Genomic DNA, 23,713 nt, shown 5'->3' on the forward strand with positions numbered 1-23,713 from the left:
TCGTGACTTGATTCACAAGGGATCCGGCCTTTGGAACCCGATCTTTCCATAACTGACGATTGATTGAGATAGCTGCTGGACTTATTGCCTGGTCCGTAATTTGCTAGGCATTTTAAGACTGAACATATGCTCCTGCATAGCTTCGTCTAGTCTGTTTTTGAAGATGTTCATACTCGGAGCTTCAACGATGCTATCAGGGAGGCTGTTCCACATGTCGGTGACTCGAAGCGAGAAGAAATGTTGTCACAAGGTGAAAGAACAAATAAAATTAATTGGTTGCCATTTTTTGATTATTGTATCTAATAGTTCTATATGTTTGCCTGTCCGAATTCTTATGTCAAGCAATAGATTCTTAATAACTTTCAAACTTGGTTTTGCTTAATCGATCAATTTGGATTTCAAGTTGGTTATGCTCAACTCAAATGTGCGTCTTACACATTTCATCTTACTCTATAGTGTACAACATTGATGTCATGAAAAATATCACTGTTATTTAACACTCTATACTACTTTTGAAGTAGCTTGAGGAATTTTGTCTATATTGTTTATTCATGATGATCAGCGTCTCCGCACACGAGGTTCGGGACATGACATTGTGATCCCTACAGCATCTAATCAGCCTTTCCTCTTGGCGTCATGAGGCCAGTCAGGATAACGGCCATGAACAAAAGCGACCTTGCACTCTAGCAACGAAAATGCAAACACCTGACCGTGGACTATGAAGAAGGCTTCGGCAACAAAGGTGCAGACTCCTGACCTTGGATTATGAAGGCGGCTCCGGCAACGAAGGTGCAGACGCCTGAACTTGGATTATGAAGGCAGCTCCGGCAACGAAGGTGCAGACTCCTGACCTTGGATTATGAAGGCAGCTCCGGCAACGAAGGTGCAGACTCCTGACCTTGGATTATGAAGGCGGCTCCGGCAACGAAGGTGCTGACGCCTGACCCTCGTCCTCTGACTTGCCCCCACAGCCACAGCACCTCAGCCACCACCAGCACCCCACTCCCCACAAGGAAGAAAGGACTTGACCGAACTGCAGTATCTGAACCAAAAAGTTATATCCTGATATGTAATATTCCCCCAAGATATATTCAAATATTGTACTAGTTTCAGAGTTGATTTCAAGAAACTTAAATGTAACTTAAACACCTTAAATAACTTATATATAACTTAACAACTCATAAGCCCAATAACCCGTAAAATATATTAATTTTTTAAAATTGAAATACACAAGCGCTAAAACTGCTTAGAGAATTCAATAGTAGATGGAAGACTGGTGGAGATATGGTTATGCCATTAATAATATGATGGTTACCTCATATAATTTATTATCAATTTTTACATAGTTTTATGACTGCTTCACAGCTTCACTTAATATTTAAGGATTAGGTTCTATTGAGTACTAAGTCCTGTTGAGTGCTATATAAAACTACTACTCAGTAGTTCTTTGAGGATTGTACCACAAGAGAATTATTCTACATAGCAGAACTGACAGGCGATGGAGAGCGTCGCGTCGTTAGGGTCGAGCCAAAGATTAGGTTCTATTGAGTACTAAGTCCTGTTGAGTGCTATATAAAACTACTACTCAGTAGTTCTTTGAGGATTGTTCCACAAGAGAATTATTCTACATAACAGAACTGACAGGCAATGGAGAGCGTCGCGTCGTTAGGGTCGAGCCTGTAGAGGCCGGGCCGTGAGTAGTCGATGCGATCGCAGCTGAAGACCTGGTCGCCTGCTGCAGACATGACACGCTATAGGCATAACTTGCTTAGGGTATTATAAGCTATAGGCATGCCAAGCTTAGGACATTATAAGCTATAGGCATAACTAGCTTAGGACATTATAAGCTTTAGGCATAACGAGCTATAAGCATGACAAACTTAGGACATTATAAGCTTTAGGCATAACGAGCTATAGGCATAATTAACAAGCTTACGGCATTATAAGCTTTAGGCATAACGAGCTATAGGCATGACAAGCTTAGGACATTATAAGCTTTAGCCATAATGAGCTATAGGCATAACAAGCTTACGGCATTATAAGCTTTAGGCATAACGAGCTATAGGCATAACAAGCTTACGACATTAAAAGCTTTACTGCTTTAGGCATAACGAGCTATAGGCATAACAAGCTTACGGCATTATAAGCTTTACTGCTTTAGGCATAACGAGCTATAGGCATAACAAGCTTACGACACTATAAGCTTTAGGCATAACAATCTATAAGCATAATAAATTAAGGCGCAGCAAGCTCCAGGCATAACCAGCTGTAGGCATAAAAAGTTTTAGGTAACAGCGAAAAATAAAATAAAGTTGAGAATCTTTGATCCTGACCTTCCTGTATTCACGCCTAACCAGTGCAAGATGATACATACATTTTTCAGTAGATTCAGATATTCAATCAGTTTCACAATGACATATTACAATTAAAATTTCCAATTAAATTATTATCACCAACTTGTTGTCAATAAATAAATATCCAACCCACAACCAATATTCCACTACAAAGATATTGCATTCTTGAGCTAAGCTGTAGAAATTTCTTCAAGATTTCAGATTCTACGTAGGTCTGTACTCTGATTCGGTGGCGTTAAGCAAGAAATTTGAAGTAAATATTTAGACTGCGAAGATACTTAATGAAACCTTCACTCACGCTGTGTATGGCAGAGTGTGAAGAGACCGGACTGCGTCTTCTTGACCACGTACTGAGGGGGGCCGGCACGGTCTCCGAGGGCTCTCATGTCCAGACGCTCCTCCGTCAGAAGCCAGGAGCCCCCGAGCAGCGCTACGCCCGTGAGCACTGCGCTCGTGAGCGTCAGCACCGGGCTCAGCACCATCAGCAGCTTCTTTGGGCGCTCGTAACGATGCATTTGGTCCTGCGTTTATTTATTTTTCGTGATAGGTTCTATAATCTATAATAATCCAGTTGAACTACTTAATTTCATCCTTATGCTCAAATGAACGGCATATCTTCACCCTCATTTCCTATTGTGTTCATTATAGCAAATTATATTTCTTGTAAAGACATAACTCTTAACAATTTCAACTGCTATCAACGCATAATAAAGCGCTGTGAATATATTTCAATTATCTGGTAATGAAAATGAGGTGCTTATGAATGATCTAAATTATTATAAGGAAGCCTTCGCTTTAATGGCCTGACACGCGTCGGTGCGTGGGCAGAGTGGGCGCTACGAACACCACGCCCAGCACTCCAGCCGATGAGTGGCGAGCAAGTCGCCACTCACCACGTCAACGAAGTCACCAACCGACGATATTGTGCCGGCGAATTAAGATGTATCAGTAGAAGCGCTCTGATGTGTTAGTAGAAGGCTCTGATGCATCCGTAGAAGGCCCTGATGTATCCGTAGAAGGCCGACGATATTGGGCCGACGAATTAAATTATTCAATTAGTTACCAATTTCTGGAAATAAATTGTTGTACATCGGTTTCTTGATACGTCACAGCAACTCCTAGTGCAATTTTTATAATCAAATTTCAGTCATGTATTCCCCTTGCTACCAAAGTTACCTTCTTTCATAATTCCACAACGAAATGCATTTCAAAATGGAAGAAGGTTTAATTAATAAGATTTTGACTAAAATTTTCGAGTACTGTGAAGCATAATTCGAGAATAAGTGACTCGTGACGAGACAGCGCTCGGTCACAGACACGAGCATCGGGGCAGCCGATCTTCAGGAATTTCACTGCGTTATTATAACTTGTCTAAGTAACTTTTTAAATTCACGTAAATATAAATTTCATGTAAAATTAGTGGGTATCGAAAACAATTGCACTCCTATAAATTTTAGCATTTTAGTCGTTGATGAATAGTCTCTTGTATATTATCTCAACATCGTCTATTTGCCTTATCGTTATCGTTCCGCGCAATTGTACGTTCTTAACATTAAATAAATAATTTAATGTATAAGGAAAGTATGAAAATGATCATGCACTCTGAAAAGATGCACACATTCTCTAGAGTCAATGCCTCAAAAATATCATAAATATGATTTCTTTCTTTAACTGACGAATAAACCCATGAATTCTTCTATAAGACAATAATTTGAAACGCAAGAGGAGAAATTATCAAGTATGTTGGCACGTATCAATAGCACATTAATAACAAAACGATTCGACCATCCACACAAAAAAATCACTAACACTGCATCAAGATAAAACAATATGTGACAACCTCCCACCACGGCGGCGTGAGGAAGACTGCTGGCTTTTGTGTCCTTAAGTGTAGCAAGCAGCAGCAACTCTTATTTTCAAATCCATCATTACAGAAAAGTATGTCAATTAAAGGAAATTTCCTCTTCTGCTCTAGGAAAAATTCATCGACAAGGGTTCCTTCAGAAAGACGCTCAAGAATCAGTCATAATCACTAAGCGGAACCGCAGCTCTCTGTCGACAGTTGGATATTGTTCTTTTCCCATGCAAGTTAAGTTCACTTTGCCTCGCCCCTTTACATTTCTACCCGTTTATTATGTGCATTTTTATGCGTCCATGATCTTTTGTGCTTATCAATCGTGAAGGAAATTTTAAGTTAGGACTGACTGCAAGAGTGGAGCACGTCTGCCTTCATTTGCCACTAAGTCCCTTCCTTGGCGTTAGGGACCTTGTGAATGTTTACTTTAAAGGGCTTTCTTATAATTAATTTCTTTGCCTGGGTGTTATAAAGCAACGTTAATTGACGGAACAAAGACGGAGTTTGAAAACGTTATTCTCTATATCCTGTCTAACGTTGATCTGTGTGCCATTTTGTCTAACTAATTCTTGCGGCTTTGAAATTGCCAGGTGCTATTTAAATGTTTTTGCGCGTCTGAAAGCACAAAATGTGCATTAATTCGCGGGTTATTCGCCTATGTTTTCGCTCATCTGAAATCACACAATTTACACTTATTTTGAAACAAATAATTTGAGTTTTGAAACATAAATTGTGAAACAGTGATATGCAGTGATATGAAACACCTGCTGAAATACCATATAATAGATTAACATTAACCATATAATAGATAACATTAGTTTGTTGATAGCTGAGAGCTCTGGTACTCTCAGGATACACTCGTAGGGACCCTACTCCGGCCCAAACCTGTAGTTATTGCCTTCACAAATGGGGAATTTTACGATCAGTTCTCAGCGAAATTTCTCTAAAGTAATTGCTTTTAATTCTCTTTAACTAATAATAACATCTATTATTCGGTTATCTTAGTGTAAAGAATGTATATGCCTCGATGAATTAGATTAAATCCTTTAAATACTTTCTGCCTTTTTAATATTATTCTAAAAGAGGCTTGCATGAAAAGATTCCAATACTGCGTAAGAAATGAATCTTATATTTTTAAAGTAACATGAATTTATTTCTATTATACTATGCGCAAAGTATACAAGGCATATAATATATGCACATTTCATACCGTATCTGAAAATTTAGAATTTGTAAAACTCGTCTAAATAATTGTGCAATTTGCTTATTCACGCATTATATATTGATGGGCTTTAGTTCGCATCCTTATTACACGTTCGTAAATGAGTTAACTGAAACCTCGGAAAAAGTTACATTTTATAAACGAAAATCGACTATTATTCCGTTTTAGTCAAAAAGTGCGCTCACTCGAGCTTGCAATATAAGATTAAGCCTGTGAATACGTCTAAATATGCCTTTTTCAACAAAGTCATACATTTTTAAACGCACGTAGAATCATACCATAAAAACGTTTCATGGATATATATTGGGTTTAAATGCAATGTAGCCAGCGTGCGTGCAGCGCGGCGATAAAGGCAGTTCGTGGGCAAGGCGAGGCAACCAATTGCCGCGACGCTCAAGAGACGCTCGGAGGTGCCACTCAGGTCGCGCTGTGGTCAGTTGCGCCTGGTGCGCCGTCGGCAGCAGAGGTGTGCGGCAGGGTGTCTCTGACAGAAAACAAAAAGAAGCATGTGTCTTTGTCATGTCAAGGATTCTGCATTTCATGCAAATTTTTGTGACTGTGTTATTTGTATTGATATATTTCTACGATTGCAATAAGCTCAATATTTGTCAATAATCTTCATTATCCCATACAATAGTAGAGCGACTCTAATTGGAACTTAAACGTGCGATTGACCGTCATTCAAGTGGCAGCTCCAGGATCGTTCATCAGCCTGACCAGATTGTTGCCTAAGCTGTACCTCGGATATGAGTTCAAAAGAAGCAAACGCTATATGCAACCCAGATATAAAGTAAGGCATCCATTGCAAACATAGACGACAGAAGTTAACGTTTCACTCATCGTAAATAATTACTCTGCCTAACTGTGCCTGCTTTGATTTTTATGACCAACAGCTGCATTTCTTTGTTAACGAAAATATTATTTAATTTGATTTATAATTAAACGTATCTTTCAAATTAATTGGTTTCACTTTCCATATTAATTTTCATCCACATGATCTTGTGTCTCGTCGATAAATATGTCACATCCGGGAATCCTTTAACTTCTGTTCGCTTATAAAATATTGAACAATGAGCGCATTTAAAATAATGGCTGTTGCAGAAATGCTAATGGTTTGAATGTAATTAATTATCATTACCAAATGATAATAATTGCGCCAGAAGATACTTAAATATTTGATGTGATCACCGTAGAGTTTGTGAACGGAAACCTGCGCGTTTTTTTTTATTTTTTTTATTACGATTTGGTTAAAAGAATCGAAACCTGTGCGCATAAAGATACACGAACGAGCCTCAAGTCTTAACTTGTAACCAATTTTGTTATTCTATATGCTACTGATTGGTCACTTAAGGCCTTTTGAATTATTTTCTTAAACTTCAGGTTTTTAGACATGCAAACCAACAAAATTTTAAAAATATTCACAACTATGCATTATTGTATTCATATCAATTGGTTGCAAGAATCTCGAGATTATTTTGTAGGCTTTAAAAGAGATAACTTCGTTGATTGGCTCTTATAAATATTTCCCCTGGTTTTTAAACCCATATAACCGTAGCGAACAATATAAGGATGTAACCACCCGTGACCATTTGTTTCTATTAATAATTTATTCTTTTTGGTGTGGATGTTAGTTTATTACATACAAGGACAGTACAGAGGTTAAGAGCTTGAATGTGAAGTGATAGTGATACTTCTGAGAGCCGTGCGCCGTTCACCGAGACACTATAGCCAAGACACTCCTCACACGGTGAGTACATTGTTCTCATCATTGTACAAGGCTTCATGATATAATAAATAGTACCGAGACATTGAATGTGAGCCCAATGTACAGTTCGATCCTTGCACTGGCCCGTTACGCTGCATGACTTTGTCAGGATCAAGTCAAATTATTTCTTTAATTAAGATTATTTAGTAAGCCATATTGCCTTTCACTTCAGCTTTCCATTTTATTAATTACTTTGTCAGAATTTGATGAAATCCCGTAATCGGCGATCACTGATTTATTTCGCTGCACGTTAACTGGCTGCTCAGCTCGTGCGTGTTGCTCGACTGCTGACGTTATTAGGCCTATTAGCTTGGCCTATTTTAGAGTTTACCCTTGAGTGACCTACATATTCCCTTACATTTAATTGGCCTGAAACGATCCCACTTGCATAATATAAGGGCAAGTGCTTGCGGTGACCTTATTATTTACATGGCAGGTTGGGGGGTTGGCTGGAGGGGGTGCGTCCCCCCATGTCCGGCCATGCAGGGACCCCCGTCACCGCCCCCCACTCAGGGTGAGAAGGAGTCATGCTATTTACATCGGTGATATAGTTTGGCGCTGAGCTGCAAGTTAAGACAAGGAATAGTGTTAACTTATTTTATATTAAAGTTCTTAATTTGATTGGGCGAGAGACAACGAATGCGGTACACGAAAAGTTTATTTCAATTATTAGGAAAGAAATATTATTTCAACAATATTATAATTGAACATTTGACAATTGCCACCAATATTAATTATGGAATGAGTTTATTGTGATCGATCAACCCGTAGCGTTCACTGAGCTTAGTTCGTATGAAAATGAAGGCGGAATGCCCCAGCAATCTTAGGTCCAGCAGCAATCTTAGCCAGCTGCCTGTAGTTTCTATTCCTTCGTGGCAAGCCAAGCAGTTATTGAACAATTAATGGTGACCTGTATGTGTTAAAAATCTACTCACGTAAATATATGTAAAAGAGTAAATAGAGACGTAAAAAGGAGCTCACTAGGGGTAAGTACAAAGATTTCAACATGTATCTTGATGCATTGACTGCGATTACTTAGATCGCACACTGCGATTGTTTGGAAAGGTCCACTAGAGACCGCGGCAGTGCGTCGGATCGAGCCCGCATATAATCTGGAAACCAGAGCATTAGATGTTCAATAATGCGTCGTGTACCGCAATATTCTCACTTCACTATATAATAATATAATAATAATAGCGGTTTCAGTGTTTAGTAGGCCGTAGGCCTGTCGCAGATTCTTAACATCGCAGAACATTCACAGCTTGTTGCGGTCTCGAACTCGCAACTCACTGCTTCCATTTTGCTTTGCTTAACCGCCCGGCCTCCTTGCCGATTCTGACCAGAAACTGGCGCACAGAGCTGGGATCGAACCCGCGCCTCTCTGCTCCAATCTTGGTACTCTGAACTGTAACCACTGGGCCACCCTGCCCCCATTGGGCCTCCCATTCGAACTTATCGCCAACAAACTTCAGTCTTGCGCTGTAATTGATTTTTTTAGCATTTGTTATAGATAGCAAAATTGAATGCTCATTCATTCTCTTCCTTACACAGCCCACATTCAGTTTCATTTAGTTTCTGTTTGCCTGCTTGCCGGTTCATCTGTACCATCTTTGTTCGATCTGTCTTGAAAATAAGGGAAGATTGTAATTTCTCATATCAACTAAACATTAACATAGTCATTTCTTCCTTTATTTTCAGTAATAATGAATTATCAAGTAACGCTGAACAGATATCCTGTGCGTAATATATGTTTCATTGTTTTAGAAAGAATCTTATGAACTTCGTATTCGAAAATGAGCGAAAAAGCGCACGGGTCGTCAATATGGTTTATTTTCTCAAATAAAATTGAAAATTACAATTTTTCTATCAGAGTATAGATTTAATTTTATTTTTCATTCATTATTGGCCATTGCTAGCTACGTAGCATAACCCCTTCCTAGTCCCCCTCCCCCAGTGGTGCCCCAGCAGTAACGAGAGCTCCACAGCAGTTAGTAGGTCAACGTGCAATCGAAGACACACATGCCGTGCAACAACACGCGAGTCTTTGTTCTGAATGAGTGAAGTTCAGTGGCGTGCCCTCAAATCTGGCCTGTCGTATTTAACCCTATTTTTGAACGTATTGACTGATTACTTTCACAGCTATAGGAAATAAAAATACATTTTTCTTTCACACCAAACGTATTTCAGAGTTGAGATGAGATGATGTCTGACTGTCGCTGCTTGCTAATAGGGCCGAGATAAAAGTAGTAGTATTTAAAGCAGAAAAACAAATTTGGGGAATAAAGTTTTTAGAATGATTTTACGATTCACATTCCGCACATTTTGTATCGCTTAAAGTATTCGGGAGAAATAATTCAGCTTAATATTTATTTATGATGGCTAGGTTTTCAAGGACATTTTATGTTATTGTGTAAGAATATTCTATAATTTAATAATTATGTGAGATGTTAAATGTTACATTATTTACCCTCGTTGTAATAGAGAGTTTCCACAAATTTCAGTGATCACGCCTCAGCCGCAAGGTCGCACACAATGCCGAAAGCAAACTCCAGTTCATCCAGTCCTGCGTTTAGCTCTCTACTCATGGGCTCCACCATGGCGAAAGCATCCAGCTCCTCTAAACCTAAAGTCAACACTCCTTCTATTGATGTGTCCATACCTCCCTTGAAACTCCCACCCAATGTACAGAAAACTACTGTCGATGCTGTTGAAATCCAAGACAAAGAATATTCTGTTCAGGATGAGCAAACAGAAAAAAGCGTACTGCAGTTACAAGAAAACGAGCTATCAAGTCCGCGCGCTTCGATGACAAAAACATCCGAACCTTCTTTGACTTCTGAAGACACCATCATAAAATGCGGCACCGTCAGTAATGCCAATAAAACCACCAAACAGTTCTCCGGCTACGAAAAAACCTCTGCATGTTCACTAGAGCCGCAAAATGACTCAAACGAACTTCAAGTTGAGGCAGCCGCAACATTCGACCACAATGCAAAGGCTCCACGACACATCAAAGAACCCCAAGAGAATGTTTCACTCTCTATTCTAGCCAAAACTGACGTAGGCAACATGTCGGATGAGGAACTGGAAAGAGCGCTGGCAGCATTTGAAGATGAAGCTAATGTATGTCATGATGACGATGACGCTGCAGTCTACCTGCAGGAATTGGGCATCAACTTCGGACTGTCGGGCAGGTCCAGCAGAAGCAGAATCAGCTCTCGCACCAAGCTGGGCCCTGGCATACAAAGAGGTACCACGCCAAGAATTTAGTCATAATTGATTTGGCTCATGATTTTTACATGCTAATTTTAAGGTGAAAAAATCACGCGTTAAATTTCACTCTATAATGTAATACTATAATGCAGACTGCTGAAAAGTTTTTCTTAAATGTACAGAATTTAATTACAATTCATAACCCTTCATAAAACTCTTTGCAAATGTTCGATGCAAGAACCGTAGACTCCGTATTTCCACAGACTCCGTCGACGCCGCTCGTGCATACAAAAACCCATCGTAGTTTTCAAATCAAAATGGCCCCATCATATAAAATTTTTAATGAGGCTCATAAATTTTGCGATCTCCCTCCTCAGGCGAGAATATTTAGAAAAAATATTTAAATAATTAAATTCTGATAGCCAACTACTATGTACACATGGATCATCGATTAATTAGATAAACATATAATTCAATCTCCGCTGAAAGTGATCTCGTCTATTATAAATATTTCGCAAGTCAAGGGTTTCATTTATCCGCACTCTACCCTCAGTGCTGAGGTCGCCGCGCTGCGGCTCGAGCAGCGGCTGGAGCGCGGCCAGTGCGTCGGCGCGGCGTAACTCGACCAAGACGCTGGTGGAGACGTCGCTCCATCTCAGCAAGAGGGACGACGGCGCCCACATGTACAGACTCTTGTCTGCCAAGCGCAACCACATTCAGGAGCTCAGCAACGACGCAGTCTGCCTCCAAAAAAAGATCAAGGTCAGTAACTGTGCAAATATGTACTAAAAATGCACGTATATATTTTGAAGAAGCTGATAAGTGGTTGCTGCCGTAGTTTCAGGTCGTAGATCAGGCCCTGGAAAATAAAACAAGTGAGTAAAATGAAAATACATTTATAAATAAATATTTCGAATGAAATTTATTGGTTTGTGTTTTTTGTCAGTTCGTAATTTCCAAAGAGTAGACGATGCTTCGATGTAGAAAAGCAAGTTGCTGCATCATAATCTATTTGTAACTAGTTTCTGACAGTAGTTCGAGTTCAAAGTTAATACAGTTATAATTTCGACTGAATTATTCAAATGCTGGTTTGATTTTGCTTTAATGAAGAGCTTTTTTGCTTTAATGAAGACATTTAATGAGAAAGGCCACAAATAGGGATATATTCAATATCGGTTCTAGAAACCGTTGCACCACAGAACGAATCCCGGTTCTTTTCATGTTGTTATATTCCTTAGGATAGCGAGCAATCTCATCGCAGACAAATAATTTGAGAATTGAGTAAATAAGTCAGTTTTTTATTGACAACGCTTTCAATGAAAATACAGTGAATTTTCTTGGCTTATTATTAAATTATTCTTAATTAAATTCATTATTATTTGTGATTTAAACAAACTTGGCAGTAGATACTTATCACAAACGTGTTTGAAGGATTATTTAATATAATTTAATCACAAACTTCTCTCGGAATTCAACAGCCCTTAATTATCATACCATTTAACGTATACATTTGTAAATTACGCCCCAGTCGATTTAATCAACAATGAAAATTTTCTATTATAAAAACTTTTGCTTTTTGCTTGCAAGAACTTGAGACAAAAGCGTACTGATAGTTAATAAAGTTGTCCAGAATGAAGTTTGCTAAGAAGTTGTACACTGTTGGTTCGATTAGTTCACAGTGGAGATTTGGTCCGCATTCAGATCACTGGCACACGCAGTGCGCACAAGTGCTCAGTGAGCTATCGACCAGAAGTAACCTACTTACGGGCGTTTGGCTCCACATTTCACTCGTTCATACATTGCATATACGCCAGACGAGATCCCTGTGTAGTTGTACACACATTCATATATTGTACACAAACCAAACGAGATCCTTGCGTAGATGTCTCATGGTCATCAATAAACACGACAGCATTAACCTGCAAAGATCGACAAGCTCCAATGCAGATTCAGCATTAAATGCATATTAACGCGCAACGAATATGCACATTGGTTGACTAATGTTAATTTCTTGGCGCTACTCTACTTCTTCTAGTGTGCGGTACCTGAGCAATCTACAAAAGTATATTATTGAATGCGCCTATACCGCGTCAATTAGCTACAAACATTGCGGAACTTGCTTGCGGGTTCTGTCGATCCGATGCAGTATAATAATTTTATATCTTATTATTTTGCGAAGAAATAGCATTCATTTACGATAAATTTTGTTTCGTACCAAGGGTACAGTTAGGAGGTTGTAGAGAATCATGCACCGTACAATAAAAAAAATGCACAGCAAATGATCGGAAAATATGACGTTCGCCGAACGCGTTAATAAAGTCTCGGCACGCTTGCGCATGCGCATCACATGCGCGGTCTGATGGAGCTCGACGAAGCTTCCGGCGCAGGCGCAGTGGATCTTTATTGGCAGAGGTGATGACAACGGCCCTTATGCTGCCCTTGATGGGAGCCATGCTACACTCGTTCTAGCTGTGCTTCCGCCATGGAAAATTTTTCGATTTTGGGTGACGAAAAACATTGTTGATGTCATCAACTAATTTTAACGGCTTTTGGACACGTAGGGCAAAATTGTTTCCATAATTAGAAAATTCATGCTTACGATAACTATATTCTGTTTGTTATATATTCATTGCATTATGCAAATTAATCTTCTCTGTGATTTTCAAATAATTACACGGAACAAGAATTAATCTAAACTGTATGTAAGCAAGACACATTTGCTTTATGCATTACTTTTTTATTGCATTTTTGAACAGAACTAAATACCATCAACCTATGCACCGAGCCAGAGTATTTACAGTCAACTTTATTATTTGAAGCCAAAGCAGGAAACTCTCCGTTGACTCTTAAATGACTTTACGATGTTTTTTGTATACAGGTTTAACCTTCCCAATTTTATTAAAATTATCCCTTGTTTAAATGATCAATCAATCATTCATTCGCCTGATGATTGATTATACCAGTCACTTCTTGCCTTAGTCTCTAGTGACCTCCTGCACATGAGTGGTATTCAGGTCAGGGTCTCGCTCCACTCGTTATTCCATAAACTTTTCAACTATCAAAGTCCGATGAATCAAACTCTGCGTCTGGAAGTTACTCAAGTATTTATGAACAGTAGTTCATAATCAATCATGTAATTCCAGTTCACTGAAAACTCATTGCTCGCGGGATAAGTTAAGTTCTTAAATTATGGGTGAAAAATAAGAAAATTTCAGTATTGTTCAAAATTTAACGGCAAATAGACCTGTACCTTCGAAATATATTCGCTCGAGTGCAGGTGCAAGATTTGTTACACGAACGAAATTTTAACTGAACTTTTCACGAGAGAGGGCCGCATTCCCCAAAAAAACTCACTCTGAAAACACTCGTGATGAGTATAACTTTATGCAATAGGCCGTAATTTTTAGGAAGTAAGTTCTAAGACCGCCGGCGAGGCTTATCGCGTCATCGGGCGTCTTATCTAAGTTATCTTGCGCTGAACATGTGTACAGGAAGGCAGGGCCGGCGCCCGCGCTCATAATCAGCACGCACTTCGCGTCGTTGCCGCTTACATTTATGTGGATGGAAAGCCAATATTTAGCATTTTTTAGATGACTCTTTTATTATACAGAGATGGAAATATGTGCGTGGGTTAAGAAATAATTCCTTACCTGCCAATAAGGAGTGTGATAATGTGACATCAATCCAATTGCATTGGATCAAAAAGTGAACGTGGATGGTGGGAGCTAAATTAGAAGGAAATGGCAAATGCTTACATGAGTCAGATAATTTTCTATCGTATATTATAAGTAGTTTGTGAATTTTGTTCAGGAATGAATAATTAAATAATGAGAATGTTGAATACAAATTTCTTTGGAAGCTTAAAGTAAATGAGTAGATTAAACACGTTTTTCTTACTCTTACTCGTGAAAGACATGCTAGCCCGTCAAGCGAGTGCAAGACTCTAAAAAACCATAGGCATGGCGAAAACATTAGCGACATCATTGAACCCTCTATAGCGTGCAGCTCTGCCATGGCGTTGCGGAGAACCATTACTCGAGTGCCGCATTTTTGCAGTCGCAGCGAATGCGTCGTCTTTTTTCGCCTGATCACATGAGCTTTTACGTGTCAAGCAAAACACACCAGTGACTCAGTCAGCATTTTTGTTTTGTATACTCAGTCATCAGACTAATGTAAACGGGCGTCCGTTATCAGAGTCGACATCTGCTATCAGCCCAAGTCCGTAGGGGTCATTGGTCGACGGGTCTTTCGGGAAAGCTGGGGCACTGACCTCTTGGTTTGTCTGTAACATAACCATTATTGGGGTAAGATCAACCGGCAACACGCCAATTATTATTAAAACTCGCAACAAGGAATAACATTTCTCCTTCGAAACTTCAGTACAGCGACTGTTTATCTTATAATCAGAAAAATTGTAAATGAATGGTTGGAGAAATATCACAGATATATGGCCGATATAGTTCACCATAAGTTAGACTTATCGTGCAATTTCATCAGAATAGTTCAAATGAATTTAGTTTAAAGAAGCTCATACTGATGAAATTTTTATGGTAATATTAAACCATTAATTTTTACATATTAAATAAAAAGCTGGAACTTTCTGTAGTAGAATAATATAGTGACCGACAGTTGAAGCGTTCACCTTTTACGGCTGAGTGAGAGTTATTTTATATAAATTGAACCTCTTGTTTCTCCCTAAAGTTGGACAATAACTGCAAATAGCGAGCAGCTCACATGCGTTCAACTGTAATGCTTTCTTTAAAATTCCGGTGGCCTGACAGATTAAATCAATTTAAGGTCCAGTGCATGCAATTTCAGTTCAAAATCGTTTGTTCTTTATTTAAAAACAGGTTTTATTAGTCGGCCTACAACGCAAGATCACAAAGAATTTTAAAACAAAGAAAACGCCAGGTAAAGTCACTATGTCTTTATTGAAAACGTTTCAGTGATAAGTCCCATCATTAGATCAAAAGCATTATAGAATACAAGTACGTACAATCTGATGAGAAATAAATCTCTTCTGATTGTACTTTCACTCCATAAATATTTTAAATTTATGTAGGAGCTGGTCTCTGAAAGGTTTTCAATAAAGATATGGTGACTTTATTTGGCAATTCGCTTTTAAATTCTTGGCCGCTTGTCAAATGGTATGTATGAATAAAATCTATCATTTTATAACAATTTTAGAATTTCCAAGCTCAATTTTTCTTAGAGGTCTTATGAAGCAAATGGTGTTGTGCCTTGTCTCATGCACTCATGCATTAATAGCGTTTTGCACTATGATAGTCATTTGTTGAGCGTGTCTCAGTAGTAAACAGGAGAATTTTTCGATGTAAGTTCATCACTTGCACACGGAAAGCAATCGATGCGCTCGGTTCTAGCTTACGCTCTGGTGAGAACGAACGCTATTATTGTTCCATCGACCGACGCCCTGCACTTGAACGATGTTTACTGTGCAGTAATTCATCGTTGTCTGCGTACGAACCTGGCCATGTCCATTTAACGTCATCCGTGTTCACGAATTAACAAAAAATGCTTCAATAAACGGTGAAAATGTAAGTAAAAATTAAATTATTTAACTGATACATGCTATTTTCAATTTATCAATTCATGTGATGCAATTTTTACAGTTCGTCCAACAGCTTCATTCTCATGCGTCTCAATACTGACTTTGAAGGGAACGATAACAAATCTTGTTAAGCAAGTATTAATAGCGCAGCTGTCATTCCGCTCAAAGCTTTGCGATGAGCACTCATGGTTCGATCTAAAAGGTAGAGCGCGTACGTAGGCTCCGCAGAACAACGTCTTCTGGCCTCGCTTTACGTGGTCTTGGAATCGATGCAGGCAGGTGTGTGATGGTTGAGCCCACGGTGCCATCCACTCAGGTCAATGACCCCAATACAAACCAACCTCTAAGAACACAAACGCTAATTGATGAACCTTTAGCACGAAGTTATTTCAAGAAGAATGTGAACGATCTCTTGGACTTTAACTCGGTCATACTTAGGCTTTCACGGATAGTTTTGCGAGAGTTCATATACCCTTTAATCAAGTCTTCACATGCCATGATGAAACAGTATTCGATTAGCCAATTATTTTATTCTGTAAGTGGGTCAAAGCAAAAAGAGGTCCTTACATTCTCAACAGTTATTGGCAGTAAATTGGTAATTGGTAACCAAGTATTCAATATTTTGTAATTTGTGTAAGCGGTCACCGTTATTACCGTTATAATGTTATAGGCTTGCAACTCTTCATCTCGATCCGTAAACACCAGCATAATTCTTCCAAATCCAATTGATCAATTGTCACTCCTTTTTATAATTTTAATAATTGTATAATGATAATTCTAATAAGTGGCTAATATCTGTTTGAATTTCAAGAGATCATACAAGCTGCCACATTGACGCGTCTAGTTACCTTAACAGACGTACTACATTTATATAGGCGTAGCTTGTGGTGTTGTTTGACTAGATGCCAATTCACCTTAGAAGTTTTTCTAGCTCCAAAACGCAGAGATTTTATTGTCGCAGCAAATTTTTTACTTGGAGATGGCATAATTGAAATTACCTGCTGATGGCTCAGGTGCTCAGGCACAGCAACCTGTATTTCACCTGTCAATCAACCTGGCTAGTCTGCCTCTGGTGCCGTGACACTTGCCTCATGTTCAATCTTCTCGCTTTGCTCTAGGCAGTGCACGCCGCACGGCACGAATGGTATTTTTAGTGCCACTTATCATATTGTTAGAACGATAAGTTATGAACGCTTTAAACTTTATTATTAGTCCGGATTTTTTAGAAGACAAGGAATTTAGTTGCAACCTGTGATGGAAAATTTGCAAGCCATAAATAAACATACAAAAATTTCATTTGGAGCGAGACCATACTATTACAGGTAAAATCTAGCAGTCATTTTGTTGAAATTTTTGTAGCTCAACTTATTTCGAGACTTCGCTCAATGTCTTCAAAAAAAATCTGCCATTTCCGGATACATTTTGCAAAACCGCAGCCGGTGAATTTCCCACGAGGCTCGTGGGTCACCTGAGGTGACATTCCCAAGGCCGTCAGGGCGGCGGCGCCCACGTCCAAGTGCAGTCGATGGACTTACTTCCCTTTTATTTCATATTTCCACGGTGAATTCTGGCGAGAATTATGAAGAATAATAGTACCTATATATTCTGTCAAGGAGAAGATATAGGTTCATTTATCTCCTAATTTTTTTTAACATATGCTGTCATATTAGACACAGAAGTGCGTTGATTAAGAATAAAACAACCTAGCCTGCTTTTCAGCAGGCTCCTTAATATTTTAATCTCTTCTATACTCTCATATAAAACCTATGACACTTTTTCTGGTGGGACATTAACGCGGACGTCTCACATAACATTCCAAAACTTGTCCCATCACACACGCCACAGACCGCTCCAGGGAATCAATGTCAATGTTTTCGCTCCCAGTCGCATGCCACAGCAAACAATTTGAGTAGTAGTATGATAATGTCAATTTTCTGTAATTGATTTGAAACAAAATTAACTGGTACTTGAAAAAGATGTAAGTGATGCAGGCGCTTTATATCAAACCTCATTTTTAAGTTTTGCCGTTTAATAATTTAAATAACCTTTACCGGTAATGCATTTGGGATTTGTTCTATATTCGATTGTCAGTACGATAAACGTTCATCAAACTTGGATGAACAAGCCGAGTGCTTAAGAATAGGTTCTACTCTGAAGGCTATTCCTGCTGGTGCCGTTTTGACGTTTTGCCTTGAGAACTGATACTGTGTGTGATGATACCGGTAATGGGAGGAGGCTTTCAGACGCTTTAAAAAAACGTGATCTATGTGCGACGGATCGAAGAAACGATCGTGTTGACTCGATTATCATCATGACTCATCGACATTGATCCATTTAAATGTCCAACGATACAGGTTCACATTTTTTGCTTCCTGATCGGGTATCCGTTTTGAGATATGTTACCTTGGTCAAGTGTTCCGATCGTGGTCGCGGTAGCAACGACTTACGTGCATCGTGAGTGTTGTTTAAAATTTGTCTAATACATGGTCAGATGGCGATGCCTTCAAGGTAACGTGCTAGATCTCCAGCAACAAGTTGCATTTGGTATTATTGTAAGGGCGACGCGTAAAATGTTAGTCTGAGGGGGGTGCGTATGGCTCTAGTCTGTCGGAGACAACACTGCCCAGCACCGCATGTAATGTCCCTTCGACCATAAGCGTTAGCTTCCAATAAATGGGAAGCTATGTTTATGGTCGAAGGGACACGTCTACGTCTATTACTTTATCAGCATGCAATCCAGTCAAGTCCATAACATTTTCTTTGAATTGCACCATCTAGCCTCCGGTAAAGAAGCCAAGAATAGTATAGCCCAGCATTATCCTCCATTTTTATGGATTATACGTGATTTTGTGCGTTCTTAGGCAATTTTATTACGAGGTGGACCAATTCTGAATATGATGCTCCCCTCAGAACGGATGAACTTAGACTTTTGAGGTTCCACTGAATTCGGTGCGTATTAAAGTATTGGTACAGGATTGTTACGGTAGATTAAAAAGACCGTCTCATCTATGTATTTCTTGCTTGTATATACTTCAAGTAAACGAACTGATTCATCTAATTTTTAACAAGAATACATTAATTTCATCAAAACAACTTAAATAATGCACTCGTGGTTAATTCCATGTAAAACAGGAAATTTGGCACCATGGTAATAGATAACATCAGTCGCGTGACGGCACTTCTCACCAATCGAATCAAATAAAGTCACGAAAATCTCTTGCTTGCCAGGAACTGGAGGACAAGAACAGGCTACTCGTGCGCCTGTGCAAGCGCCAGGAGGCCGAGCTACGCAAGTTCCACGAAGCAAGGTCCGAGCTGCCGCATCTGCTCGAAGCACACAAGATGGAGATCCTCGTGCTACAGGACAGACTTCGCAAGGTATGTAAATTTCTAATATACGTGGAGAACTACTGAAATTTTCTTAACCCTTTTCTCCCAGGAAATAACTCTAGTTACTGTAGTTACTGCGGATTAAGATGTAACGACGGGTAATGTTTCCGTTACAGAGGGTTAATTCATTCTACGAAATACAAAGCCTACTAAATAGTTACAATTAAAACGAAATGTAACTATGACTTGACGACCGTAATTTGATGTTGACGACCGTGTAACATGATTTTGACGACCGTAATTTGATGTTGACATGAATAATTCTTTATGACAACATACATAATCGGATCGCTTTCGCATTTCGCGTTTAAAATTATTGTGTACTCATTGGCTGTTACAGTTAACTGAGGCACATCGTCGCGATACATCAAAGCTTCGTCAGCAAGAAGAGCGGCTCTTCAAGACGAGTGAAGAGACAACGCGATTGAAGGAGCTGACGAAGAAACGCAACCTGCCTGAACGTGAGGAACTCAACCGGAAACTGTGCGCCACTCAGTGCTCTCTCGCAGAAAAACAACAAGAAGTTGATGTAAGTAATTGAGAATTTTAACTTTCATATTAACAAAAAACTAACCACAAGCGATGCTCCTGACTGCGCTCCATTAATCTCTACTCCGAAGACTGGATCTGCCCTATGTGCAGACGGTCTGACCCGATCCCAGTAGACCCCCCTCCCCCTCGCCCCCGGCCTCCCCCTTCGCCTCCACGGCCTCCCCAGATCTGCCCTACGTGCAGACGGCCTGACCCGAGTCCACCCAGACCCCGCCCCCTCTCACCCCCCCGGCCTCCCCCTTCGCCTCCACGGCCTCCCCCAATGCTGACCCCCGCCAAAAGTTAATAGTGTTTAAAGAGCATAGATGGCTCAAAATAGCTCTTTTTTTCGTCAATAAAATGTTCTTTCTCCAATACGTATTATTTCTTAATTTTGTTAACTGACCAACCAAGGTTCATGTCCCCATTTTGTTTCCATTTATGATACTTTGAGCCTTTCCGAGTAAAAAAAGTTCAATGACTTTATCGTCATCGTTGGATTAGCTTCTACTCATTTTCATATCGTCGGTTACAGAGCCTTCAAAAGCGACTAGCATTGGTCGAGAAGAGCAGTCGTCAACAGGTGTCGGCAGAAGAAGGTCGACACCGCGCCACGACCAGGCGGCTTCAGGCACTGCGGCGGGACCACAGAGCGCTGCAAAAAACTCTGCAGGTAAAAATGAAAAAAGGTCGATTTTTTTTATTTATCAGGGAAACTTTTCATACGCTCTAACTCGATACCATCCCTCTGCGTATTTACCATCCCGTGATATCATATACGTTTTCAGGAGCGCGACAAGGAGTTGGCGGCAGTTCAGCACTACCGCAGTCGTGCTATGTCAGCTCTGAACAGCAAAGGCGCTCGCGGTTCTACTTCAAACTTGTCTACGTCATCTACGACTGGATTCTCTTCCATGCACATGTCATCTGCTTCATCGCGATCTACTTCGCTCTCGGCGCATCCAGGAGGACGAGCAATGAACGCATCAACCAAAGATGGGTCATGCACGGACCAGGAGGCCGGCGGCTGTTCCGTGGTGCAGTCTGACGCAGAGGGTCGAGGAACAGTAACGAGGTAAGTGATTTCCTTGAAAATATGTTTTTTTTCCACAAGATATATTTTTTATTTTTCTTAAGGGATGAACGTCAGCGTAGCACATTAATATATGCAATAACGATCATAGAAATGTTTCAATACCAATTTATTTGCGATGGCGCGATTTCTCAGAACCAAATCGGGACGAATGTTGCCGCCAATTAGCGGCGAACAGCAGCGTGGAATGGCAATGTCCGAATCCTCCAAGGAGAAACGCTTTAATCACGATAAATACCACCAAGAAGGAGCGACAACACGTCAGGTAACGCATCTGGTTGTGCGTCATAATTATGAAAACAGTTCTGGAATTGAGAAGTGGATTTTAAAAATTAATTTCGTTCATTGTTAATAATGTTGCAAATCTGGCAACTTTCGTGATTCCCAGCAGATGTATTCATATAATCAACATTAGACAATTTTACTTTTTTCTCTAGGTGGGTCACAGCTGGCACAGTCAGTGGTGGAGCCGCAGTCAAGAGGAAGACAGTCAGACTTACATGATATTATCTTCACCAGAGCCTCTCTCCTCTACGTCTCCCATGTCTGGTAATGACCATCACTCACCGACTCGACTTTCTAAGTCAGCCGCAGCACCTGGAGTATTGCAGCTCTCCTTGGATCAGGCAGTTAACTCCATGCGTATAGACAACTCCCAAATACTGTACAATCGACTCAACAGAGCCAACATGCCATCCAATACATTGCACGGCGTTCAGTGCCCAGCGCACGGCCTGACGAGGAAAACAACCTACAATCTTGAATTGCATGAGGTTCGGTGTTCCTGTGATGAATATAATGATCATTATGGAGACGAAAGTCAGGACTGTGATCTAGAATGCCTCTGTCGAAAACATGAAAACACTTCTTCGTTCGCATCTCAGCCGAATAACAGCTTTTTCAGCAATCAACAAACACAAAATGCAGTGTGTCCGGTTGAATTTGCAGCACGTCAAGTAGAACAACTCAGTATTGATGATCATACTCCGAACGCTATTGGTATAGCGCAACGTTCTACATTGTCGTCAACACCAGAAGAATGTCATGAAGAAATGTCAACGGAAGTCCCAGTCGACCGTAAATGCTCGTGTGGAGCGAAGGCAGCATCACCACAATTGGTTGGCTCGATAGCTGTCGGATCCAGGGCAGAGTTTCAGAAGCAAGCTGAGGATAAGAACACTGATGCAGATAGAAAAGACAGTAATACGAGCAACATCACTGACGTGAGTTGCCTAACTACAACCAGTGATGCGAGCAAAATAAGCGACGTCACTGAGCATAGCGCTCCTACCACGAGTGGCACCTCAGCAGCTTATGTGCGAAGAAGATCAAGCGCTACTGATCAATTCTCACTAATTGAAAAATATCCCCCCAAAGAGAGGAGGAAGCTGCAGAAAGAGGTCGGCAATTTCAGTGCTGGCTCGGATACCTCGGGAAGTGGGCCATCGCCACCGCCAGTGAGGGGCGTACCTAACTCCGCAGCTCGCTACCGGCCTCCGCCGTCTGCTAAACTGTCTCGACAGAACTCGGTTGGTCTTGGTGACATCTTGCGTCACAAGCACACGGTTTCGCTCACGCATCTCGATACTAAGAATCAAGCTGCGAAAGTGGACGATCGGGCTGCTATTACTCCATAATCACAGAGTTCTTCATCGCCGTCTCTGAACATATCCAACAGCTGTAATTATTATGTAAATTAAAGAATTTTCAATTTCCAGGAAATTTGAGACGATTACTATAGATTAATAAGGAAGAGACAAGGAAAATTCAGAATTGAAATCCATTACTTCGTTATAAAAGCGACTGAAAAAATGCAGAATCGGGACCAAATCGCAAGCAAGTCTCCTGCGACTTTTCTAGAGTAAGTTACTCTTGTTCATTCCTTAGCGGAATGAAATTAGAGCTTAGTATTCAAGACATTAAAATTGATTCCTTCTCATTATTAACTTAATGAGCCAAGGAGTCAAATGAGAAGTTATGTACTTATTATTTCAATTCGGATGAGCAGTTGAAAAGTAGTAATTACAATTTGTCTTCAACTGAGAAACGGTAATGGCATGTGAATCAGAAACTAGCTTTCTCGCAGTCATAAGGGTCACAAATTCTTTCGCATGTTGTGGTTCAGAAACAAGCTCAACCAATAGTTATCTTTAAATATAGAAGGTAATTTTAAGCCTTCAACTGTCGAAAATTTCGCATAGTTTGGAGGTGAGAACAAATTGACGAAACAATTTCTACAAAAGAACTATCGACCGCGCTAGAATAACAGAACTTGCATCTGTAGGACAATAAAATGAGGAAGATATCCTGGAAAAATTGTTATAATTTTCCTTAGCACGGAAACTGTGCTTGGTCAATATTCGATAACGAATTCTCGTCACGATGATGCTGCCGGACAGCGTCTTCAATCTTAGCTAATTCCCTAACGGGAACGCCAGCCGGCAAGTAAAATCGATAATAACCTAAATAACCGTAGCCTCACACTTCAATCCAGTCCTAGGCCTCATGCTGCACCATTATGTTTTATCCCAACTATAGGACCGAGGAAGCCGGCTAATATTCACAGGAAACGTGACAATTTTTGGACAATTTACCAATAAATTACAAATAGAAAACTTCAAAGAAGTTCCAAAATTAACGTGGAAATCCCGCATACTGAATACCAAAAACAAGGAGAATAACTTCACGATTATACTTACTACATTGGAAAAAGTTGAAGGT

General features: G+C 40.0%; 1 protein-coding gene across 1 annotated transcript; it reads left to right on the plus strand.

Annotated features, from left to right (window-relative positions):
• The first annotated feature begins 7,067 nt into the window (after positions 1-7,067).
• On the plus strand, positions 7,068-23,302 carry LOC108668383. Its single transcript, XM_018155586.2, has 10 exons — positions 7,068-7,178; positions 7,633-7,710; positions 9,698-10,446; positions 10,963-11,171; positions 19,207-19,356; positions 19,709-19,897; positions 20,435-20,572; positions 20,688-20,974; positions 21,128-21,257; positions 21,430-23,302. The coding sequence occupies exons 2-10, from the start codon at positions 7,667-7,669 to the stop codon at positions 22,627-22,629; spliced, it is 3,096 nt and encodes a 1,031-aa protein (XP_018011075.1). The 5' UTR covers positions 7,068-7,178; positions 7,633-7,666; the 3' UTR covers positions 22,630-23,302.
• Positions 23,303-23,713: the final 411 nt, after the last annotated feature.

The sequence above is a fragment of the Hyalella azteca genome, unplaced genomic scaffold, assembly GCF_000764305.2.
Source record: "Hyalella azteca isolate HAZT.00-mixed unplaced genomic scaffold, Hazt_2.0.2 contig3748, whole genome shotgun sequence".
Lineage (NCBI taxonomy): Eukaryota > Metazoa > Arthropoda > Malacostraca > Amphipoda > Hyalellidae > Hyalella > Hyalella azteca.

What these genes read in the sequence shown, in the direction of transcription:
- LOC108668383 (XM_018155586.2), top strand. Translation starts at nt 7,667, where the DNA reads ATGTCCGGCCATGCAGGGACCCCCGTCACCGCCCCCCACTCAGG. An exon ending in GGGCCCTGGCATACAAAGAG is followed by an intron (nt 10,447 to 10,962) that starts GTACCACGCCAA and finishes CTCTACCCTCAG; the next exon opens with TGCTGAGGTCGCCGCGCTGC. An exon ending in GCCTCCAAAAAAAGATCAAG is followed by an intron (nt 11,172 to 19,206) that starts GTCAGTAACTGT and finishes CTTGCTTGCCAG; the next exon opens with GAACTGGAGGACAAGAACAG.